Here is a 25,951-nt window from a genome sequence, read left to right on the forward strand (position 1 = left end):
ACAGCAGTGTAAGCCATAGGCATCTTGCACAGCTTCTCATACATTTTCGATTTCATTTTTTTGGGAGGGGGGCAAAGGGTCAAAATCCCGGGACACATTTTAAACATTGTGTGTATAATTTTCTAAAGTTGCTAGAATAGAATGTTGTGTTACCACCATGCATTTCACTAGTAAGTCTTGAACCCAGGACCCTATGCACTACAGTCAGAGCAACATACACTATGCTAAATCATCAGCTTTCTGAAAAATAGGAAAACTGAAACTTGCTGGCTATCATTTAGTGAATACATTTCTCACTACTCACCACAGCTCTCAACCTCTTAGCACAAAAAACCTGGACAAACAAAGCCAGTAATGGGGGAATACAAATTTAGTTCTCACTATAGCTCTCAACTCTTAGCAGAAAAAACCTGGGGGAATACAAATTCAGTTCTTACTATAGCTCTCAACTCAGCACAAAAAACCTGGGGAATACAAATTCAGTTGTCACTATAGCTCTCAAGTCTTAGTACAAAAAACCTAGGTAAAACTCACAAGTGGTGGTGGCTAGGGACTTTAGGCTCTACACACACACACACACACACACACACACACACACACACACACACTAGCACCGCCAGTTAGCTTTTATCTTATTTTATTCACTGACAAAATAGACATAAAAGTCACTTTTCTCTTGTCTGGAGTAATACTAGCAAGTCTACTATTCTGTAAATATGTACATATTCTATGGAAATATGTAATTCATGATATTGTGAATTACTTCAGTTTACAAGAATTAATGTTCAAGAATTGTTTACCAACAGGAAGGCAGCACACCACAACAGCAGGTAGTGCTGTCACCTGACAGTAAGAGGTTGTCTGGTTGGATTCTCAGATGGGGTGCATGTCCTCCCTCTGTTTATATGGGTTTTCTTTTGGTGCTCCATTTTCCTCTAAAGTTGCAAAGACCTGCAGTAGGTGGATTGAACACCAAACTGGCCATAGATGTGAGTATGCATGCTTGTGTGTGGTATGAAGGAAGAACTGCAGTAGGGCTAGCCACCTAGCAGTGTGAATATTGACACAAGACAATTGTAATTGTTGATGTGACACCCAGGCCATATGCAGAAATGGGAAAAAGGGGTGTGGATGCCCCCCACAGCCCCCCACAATATAATGTTCGATGTCTGGCATTTTCGTTCATAAGAGCGTTCGTTCATATGCACTTTCGCTCATATAATATAGACCCTATATATATATATATATATATATATATATATATATATATATATATATTTATTTATTTATTTATCATAGAAAGTCAGAAGATGCCTGAGGAGTGGAGAAAGTGTTTTGGTACCGATTTTTAAGAATAAGGGTGATGTGCAGAGCTGTAGTAACTACAGAGGGATTAAACTGATCAGTCACAGCATGAAGTTATGGGAAAGAGTAGTGGAAGCTAGGTTAAGAAGGGAGATGATTATTAGTGATCAGCAGTATGGTTTCATGCCAGGAATGAGCACTTGAGATGTGATGTTTGCTCTGAGAGTGTTGATGGAGAAGTACAGAGAATGTCAGAAGGAGTTGCATTGTGTTTTTGTAGACTTAGAGAAAGCATATGATAGGGTGCCTAGAGAGGAGTTGTGGTATTGTATGAGGAAGTCAGGAGTGTCAGAGAAGTATGTAAGAGTGGTACAGGATATGTACGAGGGTAGTGTGACAGCGATGAGGTCTGCGGTGGGAGTGACGGATGCGTTTAAGGTGGAGGTGGGGTTACATCAAGGATCAGCTCTGAGCCCTTTCTTATTTGCAATGGTGATGGACAGGTTGACAGATGAGATCATACAGGAGTCCCCATGGACTATGATGTTTGCAGATGACATTGTGATCTGTAGTGAGAGTAGGGAACAGGTGGAGTACACCCTGGAGAGATGGAGATATGCTCTAGAGAGAAGAGGAATGAAGGTCAGCAGGACTAAGACAGAATATATGTGTGTGAATGAGAGGGAGGATAGAGGAATGGTGAGGATGCAAGGAGTAGAGGTGGTAAAGGTCGATGAGTTTAAATACTTGGGGTCAGTAGTTCAGAGTAATGGTGAGTGTGGAAGAGAGGTGAGGAAGCGAGTACAGGCAGGATGGAGTGGATGGAGAAGAGTGTCAGGAGTGATTTGTGACAGACTAGTACCAGTAAGAGTGAAAGGGAAGGTCAACAAGAGGATAGTGAGACCATCTATGTTATATGGGTTGGAGACAGTGGCATTGACAAAAAGGCAGGAGTTTGAACTGGATGTGGCAGAGTTAAAGATGTTAAGATTTGCACTGGGTGTGACGAGGGTGGACAGGATTAGGAATAAGTATATTAGAGGGTCAGCCCAGGTTGGAAGGTTTGGAGACAAAGCCAGAGAGGCAAGATTACGCTGGTTTGGACATGTGCTGAGGAGGGATGCTGAGTATATTGGGAAAAAGATGCTAAAGATGAAGCTACCAGGTAACAGGAAAAGAGGAAGGCCTAAGATAAGGTTTATGGATGTGGTGAGAGAGGACATGCAGGTGGTTGATGTGACAGAGCAAGATGCAGAGGACAGGAAGAAATGGAAACAGGTGATCCGCTGTGGCGACCCCTAACGGGAACAGCTGAAAGAAGATGATGATATGTATACACACACACACACACACATATATATATATGTATATATATTTATATATATATACACACACACACACACACACACACACACACATATATATATATATATATATATATATATATATATATATATATTTTTTTTTTTCACACACACGCACACACACACACACATATATATAATATATATATATATTATATATATATATATATATATATATATATATATATATATAGAGATATATATATGTATATATATATAACAAATGGATACATGCATATTTATTTCCTTATTTATTGACATTTGTTAACCGGGCCATTTTCTTTTAAAAGCTGAGGAGAAAATCTCCAACTTACAATACAATTTGTGAAACATTTGAAACATTACAAAAGAAACCTATGCTAGAGGGATAGGTTCCTAACCCAGAGACTTCTTACACTCCGGAACAAACTTTCCAGTCATGTCAAGCACAGCACTTCATTGGCCCTCTTTAAGAGAAATCTTGACGAGTGAGTGGGAAATAGGAAGTTCACCCCGGGGATCTCTTCAGTGGCCTTATTTGACAGGGGCACTGAGAACTAACTTTGGGCGGCATGATGCTAGGGAATTTTCTTGGGCTAGGCTTATATAGGCTCCAGGGCCATTAGCCTAGTACACACCTATGAACCTAAATGATAAACATTACAGGACTTGCATATTTTGGACAGACAACAAAAAATAAATTACAGCTAAGAAATCCATTCTCTAGTAATTACAGGCATAAACTACAAATAAGTATACACAATTGAGGTTACACATTAGAATTAGCTTGGTATTATGTAAGAAGATGTATGTGTGTGAGAGACAAAAATAGTTGGCATTGCTGCTGTTTTTAGAGCGCAGGAAATTATTGTAAGAAGTGGACTGAGAGTCATAAGTTTTAGAAAGGAGTCCATGAAGATAGTTTAGGTAGCAATATGAGAGAGAGAAAAGAGAGGTAGAAATGCAGAGAGTGGGGGGTGGGGGAGATTAGGTAGGATATTGGCAATGGTAGTTGCTGGCATTTAGGAAGAAATTTTTCATTTCATATTTAAAGAGATTTATGCTAGTAATTGTTCGAATGTTAGGGGGCAGCTTGTTCAAAACCTGATACACACTGCTTTTGTAAAAAAGATTGCCAATATTTTTGTTGGGATTGTAGGTGTCAAGTAGGTGCTGCTCTGAGCTATGGAGAGTGCAGGAGGGGGTGTAAATGGATATTAGGGTGCAGAGAGAGGAACATGCTATGGTATGGAAAGTAAAGAATGTGTGAGTTGCCAGTGGGAGTGAAGCAGGTGTAGGGTGAAATCCAGCCAGTGAAGTCGATTTAAAGCACAGCAGTGATGTGAATTGTATGATTGTTTACTGGTAAATCTTGCAACGCTGTGATAGGTTTGAATAAGTTTAGCTAGAAGAGTGGATTGTAGAAGAGTAAAGACAGGAGAAGCATACAGTAGACAAGGAAGGAGGAAAGCCTGAGCTAGAGTTAGTTTGGAGTTAGGGGACAGGTATTTTTTATGTCTGTAGAATAAGCCAAGTTTCTGATTTCTCTTTTTGATGCACAGCTTTATATGGGTATCATATTTCAACTGGTAATCAATTGTAATGCCGTGGAGCTGTGTGTGTGGGTCAGCTTTAATAATGGTGTTATCTTGAGAAGAAATGGAGATGGTGGTTTTGAGGTGACAGAGGGATTTGGGAAGGAAAAGAAGGTTGGTTTTCTTGGGGTTAAGTATCAGCTGGTTGTTAGCAATTTTTTTATGGATGAAAATGTATTTTGAGTGAGAGAGATGAAGTTGGAAATGTTAATAGAACAGGAAATAAGAGTGGAGTCGTCCGCGTATGGTGTCATTGTGAAGGCTGTGCAGGAACTGTGCAGTTGGTTGGTAAAAACATTAAAGAGTAGCGGGCAAGAATGGAGCCTTGATGGACCCCAGCAGGAATGGGTAAAAAAGGGGAGCATGTGGAGTGCCGTCTTACCAACTGTTGTCCATTAATGAGATCGCTACAGAACCATTTAATAGTGGAGGTGAGATCGCTACAGAACCATTTAATAGTGGAGGTGAGATCGCTACAGAACCATTTAATAGTGGAGGTGAGATCGCTACAGAACCATGTAATAGTGGAGGTGAGATCGCTACAGAACCATTTAATAGTGGAGGTGAGATCGCTACAGAACCATTTAATAGTGGAGGTGAGATCGCTACAGAACCATGTAATAGTGGAGGTGAGATCGCTACAGAACCATTTAATAGTGGAGGTGAGATCGCTACAGAACCATTTAATAGTGGAGGTGAGATCGCTACAGAACCATTTAATAGTGGAGGTGAGATCGCTACAGAACCATTTAATAGTGGAGGTGAGATCGCTACAGAACCATGTAATAGTGGAGGTGAGATCGCTACAGAACCATTTAATAGTGGAGGTGAGATCGCTACAGAACCATGTAATAGTGGAGGTGAGATCGCTACAGAACCATGTAATAGTGGAGGTGAGATCGCTACAGAACCATGTAATAGTGGAGGTGAGAACCATTTAATAGTGGAGGTGAGATCGCTACAGAACCATGTAGTAATAGTGGAGGTGAGATCGCTACAGAACCATTTAATAGTGGAGGTGAGATCGCTACAGAACCATTTAATAGTGGAGGTGAGATTGCTACAGAACCATGTAATAGTGGAGGTGAGATCGCTACAGAACCATTTAATAGTGGAGGTGAGATCGCTACAGAACCATGTAATAGTGGAGGTGAGATCGCTACAGAACCATTTAATAGTGGAGGTGAGATCGCTACAGAACCATGTAATAGTGGAGGTGAGATCGTTACAGAACCATTTAATAGTGGAGGTGAGATCGCTACAGAACCATTTAATAGTGGAGGTGAGATCGCTACAGAACCATGTAGTAATAGTGGAGGTGAGATCGCTACAGAACCATTTAATAGTGGAGGTAAGATCGCTACAGAACCATTCAATAGTGGAGGTGAGATCGCTACAGAACCATTTAATAGTGGAGGTGAGATCGCTACAGAACCATTTAATAGTGGAGGTGAGATTGCTACAGAACCATTTAATAGTGGAGGTGAGATCGCTACAGAACCATTTAATAGTGGAGGTGAGATCGCTACAGAACCATGTAATAGTGGAGGTGAGATTGCTACAGAACCATTTAATAGTGGAGGGGGCAGGGGGAGGTCATTTAGTTTTGCAAGAAGTACAGGATGAGACACAGCACTGAAAGCTAGTGTTTGAAACCATGAAGAATAGGGGTTAGGAGGTCTTTGTCATTTAGGTGTCAAAGTAGCTGTTTGTGTATGCATTGTTCAAGGAGTTTAGATAGTGGAGAAAGAATGGAAATAGGCCTGCAATTGGATGATTCATTGATATTGCCTCCTTTGTGTATGGGAATGGTGTAAAAAGATTTCCATATGTCAGGAATGCTGGATTCCTAAATAGATCTATTAATCAAAATGGAAACGGTAGGCTCTTAAGAAAGAGTAGAGAAAGGTTGTCAGAGGAGGGGGAGCATGGTTTTAATTTAAGCAGAAGAGATTTTATGTAAGAAGTTGAGATGGGGTTAAGTGTGAAAGCGATGTCACTGGTAGTAGGACTAGCATGTGCGAGATTATGATTTTGACCATTTTGGGTAAGTTTACGAATAGATGCTATGAAATGGAAGTTAAGAAGAGTGGTGGTTTCAAAGGGAGTTTTGTCGGGGTAGAGGTTGGGGGTGATAGGGTTCCTGGGTGTAGGATTTTATTAATAGAGAGCCAGAATTTTTCATTCCATATATATATATATATATATATATATATATATATATATATATATATATATATATATATATATATACACACACACACACACACACACACACACACACACACACACACACACACACACACACACACACACACACAGTGGATATAAAAAGTTTACACACCCCTGTCAAATGCCAGTTTTTTGTGATATAAAAGAATTACACCACAATAAATCATTTAAAAAAATTTCCCCACATGTAATGTAACCTATAACCTATACAATTCAATTGAAAAACAAATCTTTTAGAGGAAGAAATAAAAAAATAAAAAAACATACAATACGCTAGTTGCATAAGTGTGCACACCCTTAAGCTAATACTTTGTTGTGTGTGCACACCCTTAAATTAATACTTTGTTTAAGCACCTTTTGATTTCATTACAACATTCAATCTTCTTGGGTACACACCTGCCATCAATTAAAGCGACTCTGATTAACCCCAAATAAAGTTCAGCTGTCCTAGTAGGATTTTCCTGACATTTACTCAGATGCCTACTACAGCAAAAGCCATGATTTGCAGAGAACTTACAAGGCATCAAAGGGATCTCGTTGTTGAAAGTTATCAGTCAGGAGAAGGGTACAAAAAATTTCCAGAGCATTGGGTATGCCATGGAACACAGTGAAGACAGTCATCAAAAAGTTGAGAAAATATGGTACAACAGTGATGTTGCAAAAAACTGGACGTCCCTCCAAAATTGATGAAAAGACAAGATGAAAACTGGTCAGGGAGGTTGCCAAGAGACCTACAGCAACACTGGAGGAGGTGCAGACATTTCCATCAAGTACTAGTTGTGTACTACATATGACAACAATCACCTTCAGGTGTCCATATGTCTGGAATCATATACAGAAAAACATCCAGGCCCAGCTGAAGATGAAGAAGAATGTCATCTTTCAACATCTGTGACAGGCCACAGCAAAGATGCAAAAGACAACAAAACAACACTGCGATGACATGAAAACAACACCATCCCCATGGTGAAGCATTGTTGTTGCAGTATCATGCTGTGGGGTTGCTTTTCTTCAGCTGGAACTGAGGCTTTAGTCAAAGTGGAGGGAATTATGAACAGTTCCAAATACCATTTGCTTTTGGCCCAGTACGAAGAAGAATGTCATCTTTCAACATGACAGTGACCCCAAGCATGCATCCAAATCAACAAATGAATGGCTTCACCAGAAGAAAATTAAAGTTTTGGAATGGCCCAGCCAGAGCCCAGACCTAAATCCAATAGAAAATTTGTGGGGTGACCTGAAAAGGGCTGTGCTCAAGAGATGCCCTCACAATCTGACAGATTTGGAGCACTTTTGCAAGGAAGAGTGGGCAAATATTGCCAAGTCAAGATGTGTCATGCTGATAGACTCCTACCCAAGAAGACTGACTGTTGTAATTAAATCAAAAGGTATTTCAACAAAGTGTTAGTTTAAGGGTGTGCACACTTATGCAACCAGCGTATTGTACATGTTTTATTTTTTATATTTTTTCCTCTAACAAATTTGTTTGTTTTTCAATTGAATTGTAGAGGTTATAGGTCACATTAAAGGTGGGAAAAGTTTTGAAGTGATTTATTGTCGTCTCGTTTTTTATATCACAAAAAACTGGTATTTTAACAGGGTTGTGTAAACTTTTTATATCTACTGTGTGTGTGTGTGTGTGTGTGTGTGTGTGTGTATATATATATATATATATATATATATATATATATATCTATATCCAAAAAAGAAGAAAATGTCCAAAGTACATGTATAAAACCAACCCAAGCAGCTAGGAGCACCGTCAAAAGTTCAGTAAATGCGCAATCCAATTAAGAATTTCAAAAAGAGCATACTTCAGTGAAGATATATATATATATATATATATATATATATATATAAAAAGCTTTAATCAAGAAAAAATGTGAGTGCTTTCACGGATGCTGTATCTGCTTCATCAGACATATTCACAATACAATCAACTGCTACAATAAATACTATACTATAACATCATGTGACTGCCTCAAAAACAATTAATCAATAAACTAATCAAACCATAAGCTTAAAAGCTTAAAATAACCTTTGCAGTAAATATATATATATATATATATATATATATATATATATATATATATATATATATAATACAAACCTATTAATACATTAAATTGATTGCACAAAATCAATGACACGAAATTAGTACATAAAAATTTTTTTAAAATGTTTAGTTAAAACTTTTATAATGGACTTTTATATACTAACGCAATTTCCTACCCTTCAGCATGTCCTAAGACCAGAAGAAATTCAGTTGCTTAACAAAGGTATGAACTTTATACCCAGTTGTAACATGGATATTAGTCAAGCAGCAATAGCTGTTAGAGTGTTTGTACGTAATATAGCCTTAAAATAAATATAGCCTTAAAATTAATGTATGGCACTGACTCTGGAGAAGAGATTAATGTTTTTAGAAATAGAAGTACTTTTGTACCACACTTACAAGCTAATTTAGATACGTTTCTAAGAGCGGTTGATAATACGTTATACAATGACTTTGCATCTAATAAAACCACCACAGATAGTAATTTGAGTACACAGGAACTGGAAGCATTTTATGATTTGAAAAGTAATTCCAACATTGTGGTACGTCCAGCCGACAAGGGTGGGCCTGTGGTCATATTAGATTCTGATTATTATACTAAGGCAATGTTGCAGATGCTAGATGATAATGCTTATGAGATTGTTCCAACCAGTACTGTTTATCAATTACAGGAAAATATATGTAATAATTTAACAGAATGTAAATCTATGAATATTATCAGTGATGAATTGTTTAATTTTCTTTTAGTACAACATCCATTAATTCCTAGATTACACGGCCTACCGAAGGTTCATAAAAATGTAGTGGAGCCAACTTTTAGGCCGATAGTATCTGGCTCTGGTTGGCTCACTGAGCCTTTTCCTATTTATTTAGATCATGAACCCAGATGTGTATTAAATATTTTTTTCTTATGTACTTAATGATACTGAACAATTATTGAAAGATCTTTATTCTTGTGTTAAGAGCCTAAGTAATTTGGATGATATTTTATTGGTAACTATGGATGTTGTTTCTTTATTTACTTGCATTCCTAACCATGAAGGCTTGGACTCTATAAAAGGGTTATTATTTGAATCCAAACTAATGAATGAGAACAAAATAGATTTTTTATGTCTTTTGTTAGAGCTGGTACTTGATAGCAACATTTTCCTTTTTCAGAATATATGTTATAAACAAAGAAAAGGAGTTGTCATGGGCACAAGTTGTGCCAACAGTTATGCCAATCTGGTAATGGTGGCATGGGAGAGCAGGTGCATATTAAACAATCCCAATGTCCTATTCTACAGGAGATTTGTAGATGACCTTTTCCTCCTATGGAGAGGTACTAGTGAATCACTTTTGATATTTTTGAACACTTGAATAGTATGGGGTCATTTTGAAGTTTACTATAGATTTTTCAGCAGTCACCATTAATTATTTAGATGTGGTAGTTTTTAGATCTGGTCCTGACCTTATGACTAGAGTTTATCGTAAACCTTGTTATAGGCCAGCGTTCCTGCATAGGACCAGTATGCACAATCCAAAAGTATTTGAGAATATTATAAAAGGACAGACCATGAGACTTTCTAGATTATCTTGTGAAGAAGCACAATTTATGAATGAGCTTGGAAGTCTCAGAATGGGATTATTGAACAGAGGCAATAGTCAACATGAAATTTCTAAGGTATATCATCATGCAGGTACTTTGAGAAATACCAGAGCTAGACCTTATTACTCGGAAAGAACAGGTCAGGACTATAGATCTACGAATGGGAACAGGTTTAAAAAAAGAGTCACTTGTTCTCCCATACAGTAATAACACGGATATTGTGAAGAAAGCTGTGAATGATAATTGGAACATTCTAATGGTAGATGAGAGGGTGAGAGATATCGTGGGTGATTATCCCACTTTTGTATATAGTAATATGACGAGCCTTAAACAATCTTTATGTTACAATGATTTGAATATGACTCCTATACACTCCCATCTATTAAGGTTTGAGGCAACTAGAAAATGTGGCAAGTGTGCACAGTGTGATTCCATAGATGAATCCCACTATTGTAAACATCCAGACAGTGGGCGTCTTTGGGAATTGAGGAACAGCAGCAATTGCAATACCAGGAACGTGGTATATGTGGCACACTGTGTGACCTGTTTCTGTTTCTACGTAGGAAAAACGAACAGAACCCTACGGGAACGTATTAGGGGACATTCCTATTGTTATAACAGAAAGCAGGACTATAGTGCCCTGGCTAAGCATACTTTGCAGGAAGGAGTAGATCACACTTTTTTGTACCAGATACTTCATGTACAAGCAGAGGATATACGTATTGGAGACATAATTAATCAAACTGAGCAGGCTGAGCTCCATTGGATATTGAGACTTGGAGCGCATATGGGGTAGGGGTCTTAATGAGACTGTTTCTCTTAAGCCCCATTTGAAGGGTAGGAAATTGCATTAGTATATAAAAGTCCATTATAAAAGTTTTAACTAAATATTTTTAAAAAATTTTTATGTACTAATTTTGTGTCATTGATTTTGTGCAATCAATTTAATGTATTAATAGGTTTGTATTTTATATATATATATATATATATATTTACTGCAAAGGTTATTTTAAGCTTTTAAGCTTATGGTTTGATTAGTTTATTGATTAATTGTTTTTGAGGCAGTCACATGATGTTATAGTATAGTATTTGTTGTAGCAGTTGATTGTATTGTGAATATGTCTGATGAAGCGGATACAGCATCCGTGAAAGCGCTCACATTTTTTCTTGATTAAAGCTTTTTATATATATATCTTCATTGAAGTACCCTCTTTTTGAAATTCTTAATTGGATTGTGCATTTACTAGAAGGGAAGAGATGTTTGTTTGTCTCTCTCCGGAAATATAATTCACTCCACATAGCCGAATGTCTGTAATGCCAGCAGGAATGGTTGAGTAATCATATGATCAGTTTTTCCAGCATTACTTTGTGGGAATTTGCCCTTTCCTTGCTGTTGTGCTGTTTTGGAGTTAGTTTAAATAATTTGCTGGAGGTAGGTCCCCCTGCAAAAACTTTTTTTTTTTCATTTTTTGATGTTTTGGAATCAGTGTTTTCATGCCTGACCTTTAGATATTTTCATATTTCAAAGTACATCCATATGGGATTACCTAAAGAAGTCAGTTTTAAAAATGTCAGCCGCATAAGGTTGAAAACTGTACTTTTGACAAGTTGTTATGCATGTGCAGAGAAACAACCTTAGTACATGCATTACAGTAAAACAAAAAAAAAATTTTTTTGCAGAGGGGAAGGCCTTTTGGACCCTACTCCCCATGTGTGGGGCCGTGCCCTCTGCACCCTTTGCTAATTGTATGTACTAACTCCAAGATCGCACAGATTCGGGGAAGGGCATATTTCTCCAATGCTGAGAACTTTCTACTAAATACACGTTCGACAAGTACTGCTGCTATAGATATATGTATGTATGAAATATACACACACATGTATTTATTTTTATTTACACTTTGCTGACCGGGTCAGTTCCGTTAGACCAGTGCCCTTTTTTCAGGGAAGACTCAAGTTAGTATTATATTAACGTAGTGAGATTTGGGTGGGACCCCAAGGAACTTCCACTACTCTTTTTGATAAGTGTCATGTGATGTTTTACATCCACATGAGCTGCCATCACCTGAGACAGCACACGTGTTAAGAAATGTGTTTAACTAATATGCATTTGAAATAATACAGAATCATGTAAATTCTCCAAAAGAACTTTTCTATAAGTATAAAGTAGTGGAATTTCCACCATACTGCAGGTTTCTTTTTTGAAGTTGTTGGCAAGTTTTTTAGTATGTGTTCTACCTTCTGCGCATTGTTTTGCACAAGAGATAGTGTTCCACACTTTGGAGATGCAAAGCTGACAGCTGTCATTTTCTGCACAGGGTCAGTGAAACAGTATTAGAACAAGATTTAAAATAGTAGAGATATGAAGGACCATCAGACACCATGAGCATATCCTGATCAGGTAGTGTTGATTCAGGTTGAGATTTGGTATTTGTCATTGTTTCTGTCATGTTTAAAAAAAAGACATGTTTATTTATGAATTATTAATAGTATAAAAATGAAGTGTGTGGGAGAGCCCTTGTTTAAAAACTGCCTGGGACCCAACGTGCACTTAATCGGCTACTGGGTTTGGGCTGTGCACAGACTTGCTCCTGTGCAAAACTACTCCTTCGATTTTTTTTTTTCCAAATATGGTTGGTGTTCAGCAAGTGTGATCATTTATTGCCACACTTCAAGGTGACAATCATAAACGACTCTCACTTTCATAATGCAGACATGGTTGGATTGTCTCGCAACAAAATATTTTACTGAGATTTGTTATATTACTGTTATTATTATTATTATTACTACTGTTATTATTTCTGATCATTGTTTTGTCAAATCTATGGTTAAATGTGTTTTGGAGATGTTTGGAAACCAGGATTTGGAGTCACCATCATGACCTAATGGTAAAATATTGTTACATAAAGAAGCTGCATCCTGTAGACCTGCACTTGAGTTCCATAAAGTTCTTTTCCAGTTCTGTAACTTCTGTTAACAGCTGTTGCCAAGTACACTGAACCATTAATGAAGGTCACTCATGTTTGTCAGACCTGCCTGGTCATTAGCATATTTAAATAAATTCTTGCCTCTGCACACCTTTTTGTTTGTGGCCTCCCTCCATGAATGTGTACTAATCTTTGAACTAGAACAAAGCCCCAGATTGCCCCAGGATTTTGTCATATATGCCTATTGAAACTTGACATGATTAAGAAAGATGAAGTTTACAAATGCTTAACATAACAGCTTGTCCTGTTTTCTTTCTTAGAACAAACCATTGAATGTAGAGTACCTGATGATGGATGCTTCCATCCTTTTACCCCCCACTGGGACCCCTCTAACTGGTATTGATTTTGTTAAGAGACTTCCCTGCGGAGATGTCGAGAGAACGCGGAGAGTGAGTTAAACTTTATGTATAATTACCTCTTGGTTTTTTGTCTCTGTCTAAATGGTATTATAGGCTCAGTTCTTGTTGTTTTCTTATTAATTGCACCTATCGGAGCAGAGCTTTTTCACAGTATCCACAGTGCTTTGTATGACATGTTCACTGCTCTTGCTGTGAAGCAGTACGTCTGCATGTTTCCTAAAGTAATCGATTTGATGTTACATTAACTGTCCGCACAGTACCTGGGAATGCAGAATTTGAAAAACATGCCGTGGTTGCAGATTATTCATAGATGACTTGTGGAATACAAGTAGAATTATAAATAAATGTTTATAGTGTATTCAGCTGTTGTGCTAGCCCTTATGTTTGTGTGAGAACACCTACTCTGCGCAGAGCTCGCCAGTAAATTCTCTTGATATTCTTATCTGTTTTCGTAGCTGCCGAGCCCTAACAATAGTATATTTCATAACACAGGAAGTGCAGTCTAAAATGAAAGTTCATTCTGTATCAGTTAGCAGATGCTTTAATATGAATATATGCCATAGCACTAGCATTATGGATGGAGAGAGACAGAGAGAAAGAGAGACCAGAGTGGAAATCTAGGATTTATATTTATGCCTTGTAAGTGCCTGTTCCATCCTGTCTTACTTGTGTTTTCTGAAGTCATTTGTGTAGTATCAGAATGTGTTATCTGATAGAGCGGTGTGTGAATTATGGGTTTAGATTTCTCCATCTAGTGTAATTACTTCAGTGTATTTTTCATTTGGAGATTTAGAGGATACCGACACCAGGCCTGAAAAGGATCATTAGCCCACGTATTTCTGAATCTTTCATGGATCAGTTGAAATATGCCTATAGGTCAGTTGTCATTTGGGTTTAATGAACACCTGTGATAGGATGGTGCATTTTCCCTAACATTCATGAGGGTTGCTGCATTTTGAATTTAGAGCTTAGATTATCAGACTTTGCTATGCTGAGAATCATGCAAGTTACATAAAATGTTATTGAGTCTCCTCTGTTTTCATAAAAGTGCTTTGGGTCACCCTGTACAAAAAATGGATCCCATTCATATGATTGAATTTCATATGATCAAGACAAAATGCTGAAATCCCAGAAGATTGAACTGGTAAAAAGAAACTGAACAGTGTTTGTTTCTACAGTGATGTGGAATGTGTGGGGTCATATGAACGAGATCCACAAACAATTCCTACTGTGCTACACACAGTTTCTTGAAATAGCTATGAACTAATTTAGACACACATAATTGACACATCTGATGTCCTTTTGACATAATTGACACATCTGATGTCCTTTTGACATAAGTGACACTTCTGATGTCCTTTTGACATTCTGATGTCCTTTTGACATAATTGACACATCTGATGTCCTTGACATAATTGACACTTCTGATGTCCTTTTGACATAATTGACACATCTGATGTCCTTTTGACATAATTGACACTTCTGATGTCCTTTTGACATAATTGACACATCTGATGTCCTTTTGACATAATTGACACTTCTGATGTCCTTTTGACATAATTGACACTTCTGATGTCCTTTTGATTATTCCTCTCTGATGGGTCTCCGACCTCGGATCTGACTTAGCCGCATTTCCAAGACTTTGGATCCCAATCTTGAGCTCCTCCCTCTTTCTATAATGCACTACACCATCCTTAAATCCCTAGAACTTGTTTACCACCATTGTGGTAAGATGGAGGATTTTCAATCTCAAGCTGTAAATTCTTTTTTTTGTGTTTGTACTTATTTCGTCCTTCGGTGGCCATTTTCGGCTAGAAGTATTGCTTTTGCTTTTGCTTATCATCTTTTTGCTAGGCTACTCATTGATTTTAAGATTGCACTGTGTCAGTTTTTGTGCGTGATACTTCAGTTTTGCAGTTAAAGGGGATAGGAACCATGGCTTCAGCCGTCCACCTTTTCACAGAATTGTCTCGTGTTGTTGGTCTATTCTGTAACAAGATATTGGCGGACTTTTGTTTTTCCTGGTATCTTATCTTTTGGAAATCTCATGTTATTGCAAAATCTTTTATGCGTTTTCTTCTAGGTGGTAGTTTTTATTAGTATGAGAGGGTTCTACTTATGTCAGGGCTTCGTACTTCTCAGCTGTCCAGTTTTTCACAGAATGTCCAGTTCTGGTTTTCTGTCAAACAGAGACTAGTCTTTTTAGACTGAGTTAGAAAATAATGAGAGAATTTTGGATTTCAAACTACATGCCCTTGTAGGAGGCTAATACAAAGTTATTATTCCAGCGGCCTCCTACGTTTGTTGAGCAGTATTAGGGATTTGTGCCATTTTTTGAGTCTTTGTCTCTCTTAAGGCTTTTACTGTGGCTGTCAGGGCTCAACCCCCCCCCCCCAAAAGATCCGAAGTTCCTAGGGCCTCCTTTGGATCCCAAGTCCTGCTTGGATCTGACAGGTTTCTTCCCTCCGATGTTATCACATATCCCAAATCTTGGATCCCACTGAATATGCTTTACCAGGAAACAACAATATTTTGGACAACTTCCTGGCTTCAGAGGTAGCTGTAATACCTTGCGATCCTGATTTCACCACCTCAGATCCAACCAGTTCGAACAATACTTTTCTTCAGATCCTAAGATTAGGATCCAACAATACCAAAATGCAGAGAAATAATCAGTGAAGAAAGAAAGACAAGGGACAACACAACAGGGATCTCAAATCCAGTTCTTTGGTTCCAAAGATCCTTGGGCCTCCATCAGATTCCAAGTCCTCCTCTAAACTACAGGTCTGGTTTCTAAGTGTTTTATCTTGTCTGCCAATTCTCCTCAGATCCCAAGCAGTAGGATATGAATAAATAAAACTTCCAGAAGATGCAGGGTTTCAGGCTACCTCCTGGTTTCAGAAGTAATTGGAGACTCCTTTGGATCCTAAAATTCAACCCCTCCTCCCGGATCCGCTCGACTCCACATTCCTTTTATTTAAATCTGAGAGTTACCAGGTACAGTTTTTGGATCCTATGACATCAGATCCGGAGCTTCTAAACTGGTGTACCCATCGTCAAATCTAAAGCACTCATTGACTCCGACGGCTTCAGTATTCATATTATTTCATTGAAATAATGGCGGGATGGCATTTATCAGTTACAGTGATCCTGAAGGCAGTGTGATTAGTGTCTTTCTCAGTTATGATTGCCATATTTTGTGGTCCTTTCCTCATAAAATGTGTGATTTGCAGTTAACTGATGTGGCTGAGCTTTTATGTCATTAAATATAATATACATTTGAGTTTCAGACTTCATATCCTTCAGAAAAATGCATGCTAATGCAAATCCTGTTTTCTTTTGGTAACTTTCTAAGGTTATATGACCTGTATCTAGATCTCTGTCTTGGTCTTTATTCCCCCATACTGTCAGGCTTTCTCTAGAATTTCTTTGCTTGAAAGAATTGAGAGATACATTCCTTACCCCACATAGAGGTTCTGTCAGTTCTGTTCTGTAATAGCTACATGGAGTCGGTTAGGTCCCTGTATTCCTGTCTCCGTTCTTCCCCCCACAGGATCCTCCACTGTGGAGTGCATTTTCCTCCCTGGCACTAAGTTTCAAGAAAAGACACAGGTTCTCCTTCCTAAAAACTCTGACTCGGTAAGAAGAGAATGAGATCTTCCTTCCCTAGCTGATCTCCCCATTTTACTGTAGTTGTAAGGACTTACCTTTTACCAGCATGGTCATTGTCAGCTGATCTCCCCATTTTATTGTAGTTGTAAGGACTTACCTTTTACCAGCATGGTCATTGTCAGTTGATCTCCCCATTTTAGTGTAGTTGTAAGGACTTACCTTTTACCAGCATGGTCATTGTCAGCTGATCTCCCCATTTTACTGTAGTTGTAAGGACTTACCTTTTACCAGCATGGTCATTGTCAGCTGATCTCCCCATTTTATTGTAGTTGTAAGGACTTACCTTTTACCAGCATGATCATTGTCAGCTGATCTCCCCATTTTACTGTAGTTGTAAGGACTTACCTTTTACCAGCATGGTCATTGTCAGCTGATCTCCCATTTTACTGTAGTTGTAAGGACTTACCTTTTACCAGCATGGTCATTGTCAGCTGATCTCCCATTTTACTGTAGTTGTAAGGACTTACCTTTACCAGCATGGTCATTGTCAGTTGATCTCCCCATTTTATTGTAGTTGTAAGGACTTACCTTTTACCAGCATGGTCATTGTCAGTTGATCTCCCCATTTTACTGTAGTTGTAAGGACTTACCTTTTACCAGCATGATCATTGTCAGTTGATCTCCCCATTTTACTGTAGTTGTAAGGACTTACCTTTTACCAGCATGGTCATTGTCAGTTGATCTCCCCATTTTATTGTAGTTGTAAGGACTTACCTTTTACCAGCATGGTCATTGTCAGTTGATCTCCCCATTTTACTGTAGTTGTAAGGACTTACCTTTTACCAGCATGATCATTGTCAGTTGATCTCCCATTTTATTGTAGTTGTAAGGACTTACCTTTTACCAGCATGGTCATTGTCAGTTGATCTCCCCATTTTACTGTAGTTGTAAGGACTTACCTTTTACCAGCATGGTCATTGTCAGTTGATCTCCCCATTTTACTGTAGTTGTAAGGACTTACCTTTTACCAGCATGGTCATTGTCAGTTGATCTCCCCATTTTACTGTAGTTGTAAGGACTTACCTTTTACCAGCATGATCATTGTCAGTTGATCTCCCCATTTTATTGTAGTTGTAAGGACTTACCTTTTACCAGCATGGTCATTGTCAGCTGATCTCCCCATTTTACTGTAGTTGTAAGGACTTACCTTTTACCAGCATGGTCATTGTCAGCTGATCTCCCCATTTTATTGTAGTTGTAAGGACTTACCTTTTACCAGCATGATCATTGTCAGCTGATCTCCCCATTTTACTGTAGTTGTAAGGACTTACCTTTTACCAGCATGGTCATTGTCAGCTGATCTCCCCATTTTATTGTAGTTGTAAGGACTTACCTTTTACCAGCATGGTCATTGTCAGCTGATCTCCCCATTTTACTGTAGTTGTAAGGACTTACCTTTTACCAGCATGGTCATTGTCAGCTGATCTCCCCATTTTACTGTAGTTGTAAGGACTTACCTTTTACCAGCATGGTCATTGTCAGTTGATCTCCCCATTTTATTGTAGTTGTAAGGACTTACCTTTTACCAGCATGGTCATTGTCAGTTGATCTCCCCATTTTACTGTAGTTGTAAGGACTTACCTTTTACCAGCATGATCATTGTCAGTTGATCTCCCCATTTTACTGTAGTTGTAAGGACTTACCTTTTACCAGCATGGTCATTGTCAGTTGATCTCCCCATTTTATTGTAGTTGTAAGGACTTACCTTTTACCAGCATGGTCATTGTCAGTTGATCTCCCCATTTTACTGTAGTTGTAAGGACTTACCTTTTACCAGCATGATCATTGTCAGTTGATCTCCCCATTTTATTGTAGTTGTAAGGACTTACCTTTTACCAGCATGGTCATTGTCAGTTGATCTCCCCATTTTACTGTAGTTGTAAGGACTTACCTTTTACCAGCATGGTCATTGTCAGTTGATCTCCCCATTTTACTGTAGTTGTAAGGACTTACCTTTTACCAGCATGGTCATTGTCAGTTGATCTCCCCATTTTACTGTAGTTGTAAGGACTTACCTTTTACCAGCATGATCATTGTCAGTTGATCTCCCCATTTTATTGTAGTTGTAAGGACTTATCTTTTACCAGCATGGTCATTCTCAGTTGATCTCCCCATTTTACTGTAGTTGTAAGGACTTACCTTTTACCAGCATGGTCATTGTCAGTTGATCTCCCCATTTTACTGTAGTTGTAAGGACTTACCTTTTACCAGCATGATCATTGTCAGTTGATCTCCCCATTTTATTGTAGTTGTAAGGACTTATCTTTTACCAGCATGGTCATTCTCAGTTGATCTCCCCATTTTACTGTAGTTGTAAGGACTTACCTTTTACTGGCATGGTCATTCTCTCCTTTTTCAGATTTGGCTGACATTTTCTGAGGGGGACATAGATGTACAATTACTAGGAGAGCACGTTCCATCTCCTTCGGGTCTCTCACGGAGGACAGGAGGACTCTCCAAACCTTCTACCATAACTTTCCCTTTCCCTTGAACCCCTGTGGAGTGCGGGAGTCTCCAATATGGTGGTAGTGACAGATGTCACTAAGCAGGAGCTGGGTTTCAAAGTCCCTCTATCCATCCATCCTCCCAACAGTAAGTCTGGAATGATGGATAAATCTGGATAAAGCTAGTTCACTTCAGTTGTTTCCATGCTAAGGTTGCCTAATGCCTCCACATTTCTGTAGAACTTAGAGGTTTTTGAGGTGGAACTTAGATACTCTCCCAACCTCTTTATCTGCGAAACACCTTAAAAAATGTTTTTCCTAGCATCCCCAAGATCCCCTCTATCCTTTACTACTTGCTTTTGAATCCAGCTCAACAGAGAGCCTCAATAAGGTCTCTTCTCAACTATTAATCTACTCCAGCGTCTATTCCAAACATTTCAAACAAACTCATACCCATTCATTGGAGGGCACTTTACAACCAACTGGCCCAAACTAGACCATTTTTAGATTTGCCTGCATGATGCTATTTTACTTTGAGTAACTACTTAAGGCATAATTACTTAATGCCCCCTGTATGGACCTTCTTTTTTCACGACATCAGTGAATAATGTGCTCACCTGCAGCCAATAAATTGGAGGGCATGATGTTGGTTACCACTGGAATCAAATTCTTCTTCTTCTTCTCCCAGTGACGTACATTTTCGGGAAACATATAGAGGCAGTAAGAAAATGTGACTATAGTCCCCTTTGGTGTTCCTCAGGATTTATGCGAGAATGCTTCCTCCAAAGGCTAGGGAGGACTGCTTCGACTATAAGTGTCCCCACAGAGACAGAAGGGGTCAGTAACACTAGAGTTTTAAGTACTCCTTTGATAGTCTCTGTCAGATACCAAAGCATCTCCTGACTATCCACCCTCTTGAGAATTTTGGGGGGCCTGTTTCCTTCTATCTCGGCACCAGTACTAATATTACAGACAATACTTGGTGTCAAATATAAGAGTTTTCTACATCCTCTTTTTCTGTTCTACCTCCTGTATCAAGGAAGAAATTTTCTGACGTTTATAAAGTTAGAAAGAGTTTGCAGTTTAATATACTCTAAATCTGCTACAAGAAAAAAAAAAAGAAAAAGAATACCGGAGTCCTTAGACCATTCCTAAATCTAATCTTAATCGGTATGTAAGGAGTTGAAGTTCTAGATGCTTTACAGTTCAGTCCATCCTGCTTATTCTGTGAAAGGTAGAATGAATGTACAGCATATGTCTCCAGGATGCACAATACCACCTTAAAATAAATAGGCTGCATATTTCACCAGGATGCACAATACCACCTTAAAATAAATAGGTTGCATATGTCACAATACCACCTTAAAATAAATAGGTTGCATATGTCACAATACCACCTTAAAATAAATAGGCTGCATATGTCTCCAGGATGCACAATACCACCTTAAAATAAATAGGCTGCATATGTCTCCAGGATGCACAATACCACCTTAAAATAAATATGCTGCATATGTCTCCAGGATGCACAATACCACCTTAAAACAAATAGGCATTTTGGGAGTCATCTTTGTTTTTTTTTAACTAGGAGACTGTCACTTCCATTCAGATTACAATCCTTTCTCTCACCACAGCCCACCGGGGTATTTACCTAATACTGGATGGTTGTGGCAACTCATATGAGACTAGCAGAATTCCAGTTGTTTTCCCTATTTGAATGGCTGTCTTCTCGCTGCCCCAACCAGATATCAACTTCTACAAACCAGGTTTTACTTGTTTTGTATACACCATTCGAATCCCTGGACATTACGGAAAATATAGCCAAATGAAAACCTTTTCCTTACAGAATACAAAAATATTCATAGGAATGCAGTTGAGTTCTACAACTCGTGTTCAACCTCACTTTGATAAACCAGGGATAGGTTTTACTGTTTTCGTATGTCACTTTCAATGAAAACACCATTGTTAACCTTTGAGTCAGCGTCATTTTTTTCTCCATTTCTCTAGCCCTTCTAAATACAATTTTTCCTGCAAACCCCAATTTTTCCTGCAAACCCTTCAACAGACTTGATGGTACAGTGGCCTATTCTTTACCAGACTCTATCTTTTCATGTAAAACACACCCGAAATTACAACTTTGTATTCACTGCTGGGCCAATTCAAAGGACATTTTTTCGAGCAATCCGATGTTCATCGTGTTTCACAGTTGCAGTCCTTACAAAATGGGTTATCTGGCTCCTGGTAGCCCACAGTCGTCCAGAATACCGAAGTCCTTGTTATATGACGTTGGCTGCCTCCAGATTAAGCCTGATGTCAGGACGTCAGGTACAAAGGGAGGCAGCCGACGCCATTTCCTCAGTCTTTCTTGCCACAGAGCCCAAAGCAGAAGCATTTTGCATGAGTGCCAGTCGGCCGAGTACCTTCTTATTGTATTCCGACTGTTTAGTTGAAGACATCCTCAGATAAGTACCCCGTTGGGGACCCTCATTTTTGCTTTAACGAATGTCAGAGAAAGTTAATAACTGTCTTGCCTGTGGAAAACAGATTCCGCACCGTGATTTTCACTCCTATTCTATCACTTGTTTGGGCCTTGAGCACGACGTCCCTAATTCTGTTCTCTGTGCTGCCTTCAACCCGCGTACCATTCGCAGTGGAGCTAGAATCTTATTCAAGCATTTCGGAGTTTGGCCTAAGTTCGTCGGTATGGCGTCTTCTGGTCTCCGAACTTCGGATGTTCCTAAGAAGCGCAAGGATAAGAACCGCGACAGGCTTAGGGTCAAATTAACCGACGATATCCCTGTTAAGATGGTTGTCGGTCCAGCAGTAGCCAGTGCAGCGCTTTCATTGCCTCTGCAGTCCATGGATGTTCAGCAGCAGTCATCTGGGGAGACCTTTTCGGAGTCCTCCATACCTCAGGCTTCCACCTCATCTTTGGACCCCCTCCACCAGTCGCCGCCTCTGATGGATCTGGAGCTGCTAAACAGGCCCTGGCTCCTGAGGCCTCTTTTCTCCAACCGGAGACCAGATCCAGACAGACGACCTCGGTTCACTCTTCTTTGGTGGCTAGGCCTCCCAAGTCCCTCCGGCTTTCTAGCAGGCCTTCCAGCCAAAAATCTACTCCAAAGCAGACACCGACCTCCCCTCAAATGCCTCAGTCTCAGATGGCTAAGATGGCTAGTGATCTCTTGACTTTCATCAGGGGCTCTCAGCCACCTCCTTCTAAGAGGGCTAGGGAATTGTCCCCAGAAGTTTTGTCTGCCTCAGATTCTGAGGTTTCCAGCACTTCTGCTGATGAAGAAGGAAACTCTCAGCTTTTTTCTGGTTTTGAGGAGTCTGATGCAGAAGACTGCCATCCCTTCTGCCTCCCCTCTAGATGATTTTTCTTTTGGTGATACTTTGAATACTCTTAACGGAGCATTTCAAATGGGAAAGTCAGGACTACCCTCAGTCTAAGAAACGAGTTAGGGAGTTTTTGGATTTGCCTCAGCATAAGCCTTTGGCTATCCCTCAGGTTTTGGAAGTTGTTGATGATGTTTTCATGGAGAATTCTTTGACTCCTAATTCTGTCCGTCCTGCTCCCAGAAAGCCTGACTGGTATTATAGAGTTCCTGATTCTCATCAGTTCCTTTTCAAGAATCCTACTGCTGATCCAGAGATTATTTATCAGGGCCCTAAGGGTGTTAAAGCCATGGTTGCTAAAAACCCTGTTCCTTCTGACAGGGAATCTAGGGCCTTAGATGGGGTAAAAAAGTATATACTTCTTCCACCCTGGCTATTAGTTTTGTTAATTGTCTTTTTCATATGCTTAAGTATCAGCAACATACTTTGGAGGCTATTAAGGCTAAAATTGCTGGTGTTCCTTCCCTGATGGAAAGTAAGGACATGCATGATTTATTGAATTCTGGTGTTCTTTCCCTGATGGGGAGTAGGGACATGCATGATTTATTGAATTCTGGGGTTCCTTCCCTGATGGAGAGTAAGGACATGCATGATTTATTGAATTTTGGTGTTTCGTCCCCGATGGAGAGTAAGGACATGCATGATTTATTGAATTCTGGTGTTCCTTCCCTGATGGAGAGTAAGGACATGCATGATTTATTGAATTCTGGTGTTCCTTCCCTGATGGAGAGTAAGGACTTGCATGATTTATTGAATTCTGGAGTTCCCTCCCTGATAGAGAGTAAGGACATGGATGATTTATTGAATTCTGGTGTTCCTTCCCTGATGGAGAGTAAGGACATGCATGATTTATTGAATTCTGGTATTCCTTCCCTGATGGAGAGTAGGGACATGCATGATTTATTGAATTCTGGTGCTCCTTCCCTGATGGAGAGTAAGGACATGCATGATTTATTGAATTCTGGTGTTCCTTCCCTGATGGAGAGTAAGGACATGCATGATTTATTGAATTCTGGTGTTCCTTCCCTGATGGAGAGTAAGGACATGCATGATTTATTGAATTCTGGGTTCCCCACACTGATGGAGAGTAAGGACATGCATGATTTATTGAATTCTGGTGTTCCTTCCCTGATGGAGAGTAAGGACATGCATGATTTATTGAATTCTGGTATTCCTTCCCTGATGGAGAGTAGGGACATGCATGATTTATTGAATTCTGGTGCTCCTTCCCTGATGGAGAGTAAGGACATGCGTGATTTATTGAATTCTGGTGTTCCTTCCCTGACGGAGAATAAGGACATGCATGATTTATTGAATTGTGGTGTCCCTGATGGAGAGTAAGGACATGCATGATTTATTGAATTCTGGTGTTCCTTCCCTGATGGGGAGTAGGGACATGCATGATTTATTGAATTCTGGTGTTCCTTCCCTGATGGAGAGTAAGGACATGCATGATTTATTGAATTCTGGTGTTCTTTCCCTGATGGGGAGTAGGGACATGCATGATTTATTGAATTCTGGTGTCCCTGATGGAGAGTAAGGACATGCATGATTTATTGAATTTTGGTGTTTCGTCCCCGATGGAGAGTAAGGACATGCATGATTTATTGAAGTCTGGTGTTCCTTCCCTGATGGAGAGTAAGGACATGCATGATTTATTGAATTCTGGGGTTCCCTCCCTGATGGAGAGTAAGGACATGCATGATTTATTGAATTCTGGTGTTCCTTCCCTGATGGAGAGTAAGGACATGCATGATTTATTGAATTCTGGTATTCCTTCCCTGATGGAGAGTAGGGACATGCATGATTTATTGAATTCTGGTGCTCCTTCCCTGATGGAGAGTAAGGACATGCATGATTTATTGAATTCTGGTGTTCCTTCCATGATGGAGAGTAAGGACATGCATGATTTATTGAATTCTGGTGTTCCTTCCATGATGGAGATTAAGGACATGCAAGATTTATTGATTTTTGCCACTCTTGTCACTAAACATTCTCTACCTTGTGGTTTTGACACTTTGGAGGCTTCTTGCAGGGCAGCAGCCACTGGTTCTGTTATTAGAAGACATACTTGGCTCAGGGAACAGCCCCTTTCTGAACATGTCAGATCAAGATTACTGGATGTGCCCTTTGCACAAGGACAATCTTTTTGGTAGCAAAGCAGAAGAGCTGTTGAAAAAGTTGGAGGATAAGGAGAGTACAGCTAAATCTATGCAAACTGTTAAGGACTTTCTGCAAGTTCAGCCTCCTCGTTTTAGTAGACATCACCCTTCTAAGAATTGGACTTTTCCTGACCCTAGTAAACAGGGTCGCACTAGGCCTAGTGGGTTACAGGTCTTCTAGGGGACAGACTTCCACCTCTCAAAAGGCTAAGCACTGGCAGGCTTCATCTTCAAAATCGGGGCGTTCTTAGCAAAATTCACAAAGCAAGCATTCTCAATGACTCCGGCCTTTCCCTGCTTGCCTCTGTGGGCCCAGGATTTCCTTTGGAGGGAAGGTTAGCCATTTTTGCAGATGTCTGGCACACTATCACGGACGTCAAATAGGTGTTCAAAATAGTATCCCAAGGCTACAAGTTCTCCTTTCACACCTTCCTGGTCCTCCAGGGATACCCAGATATTCCCCCACTTCAAAGGGAAGAAGCAGAAAAACAAGTTTCGTCTTTGCTAAACATGGGAGCAATAGAGCAACTTCCTGCACTACAAATAGTCCAGGGTTTCTACTCAAGGCTTTTCCTGGTTCCCAAAAAAGGGGGCACCTGGTGCCCTATTCTGGATTTGTCCATTCTAAACACTTTACTGGTGATTCCCAAGTTCAAAATGCTCACTCTTCATCAGTTGCTGCCAATGCTGGCCAAGTATTCCTGGCTGGTGACTTTGGATCTCAAAGAAGCTTACCTGCACATCCCTATAAGGGAAAGCTGCAGGCATTTCCTTCACTTCAGGGCGGCAAACAGGCACTTCCAATTCTCTGC

At 39.5% G+C, this 25,951-nt stretch overlaps 1 protein-coding gene across 1 annotated transcript in view; it reads left to right on the top strand.

Moving 5' to 3' along the window:
• CLEC16A (C-type lectin domain containing 16A) overlaps positions 1-25,951 on the top strand; it is a gene marked incomplete in the record, with an annotated part of 3,039,290 nt that overhangs the window by 1,783,575 nt on the left and 1,229,764 nt on the right. Inside the window, 1 exon segment of the mRNA XM_044089149.1 lies at positions 13,367-13,495. Coding sequence (XP_043945084.1) covers positions 13,367-13,495 — 129 coding nt within the window.

The sequence above is a fragment of the Protopterus annectens genome, chromosome 12.part0 (genome assembly GCF_019279795.1).
Source record: "Protopterus annectens isolate FY-2018-M chromosome 12.part0, PAN1.0, whole genome shotgun sequence".
Lineage (NCBI taxonomy): Eukaryota > Metazoa > Chordata > Ceratodontiformes > Protopteridae > Protopterus > Protopterus annectens.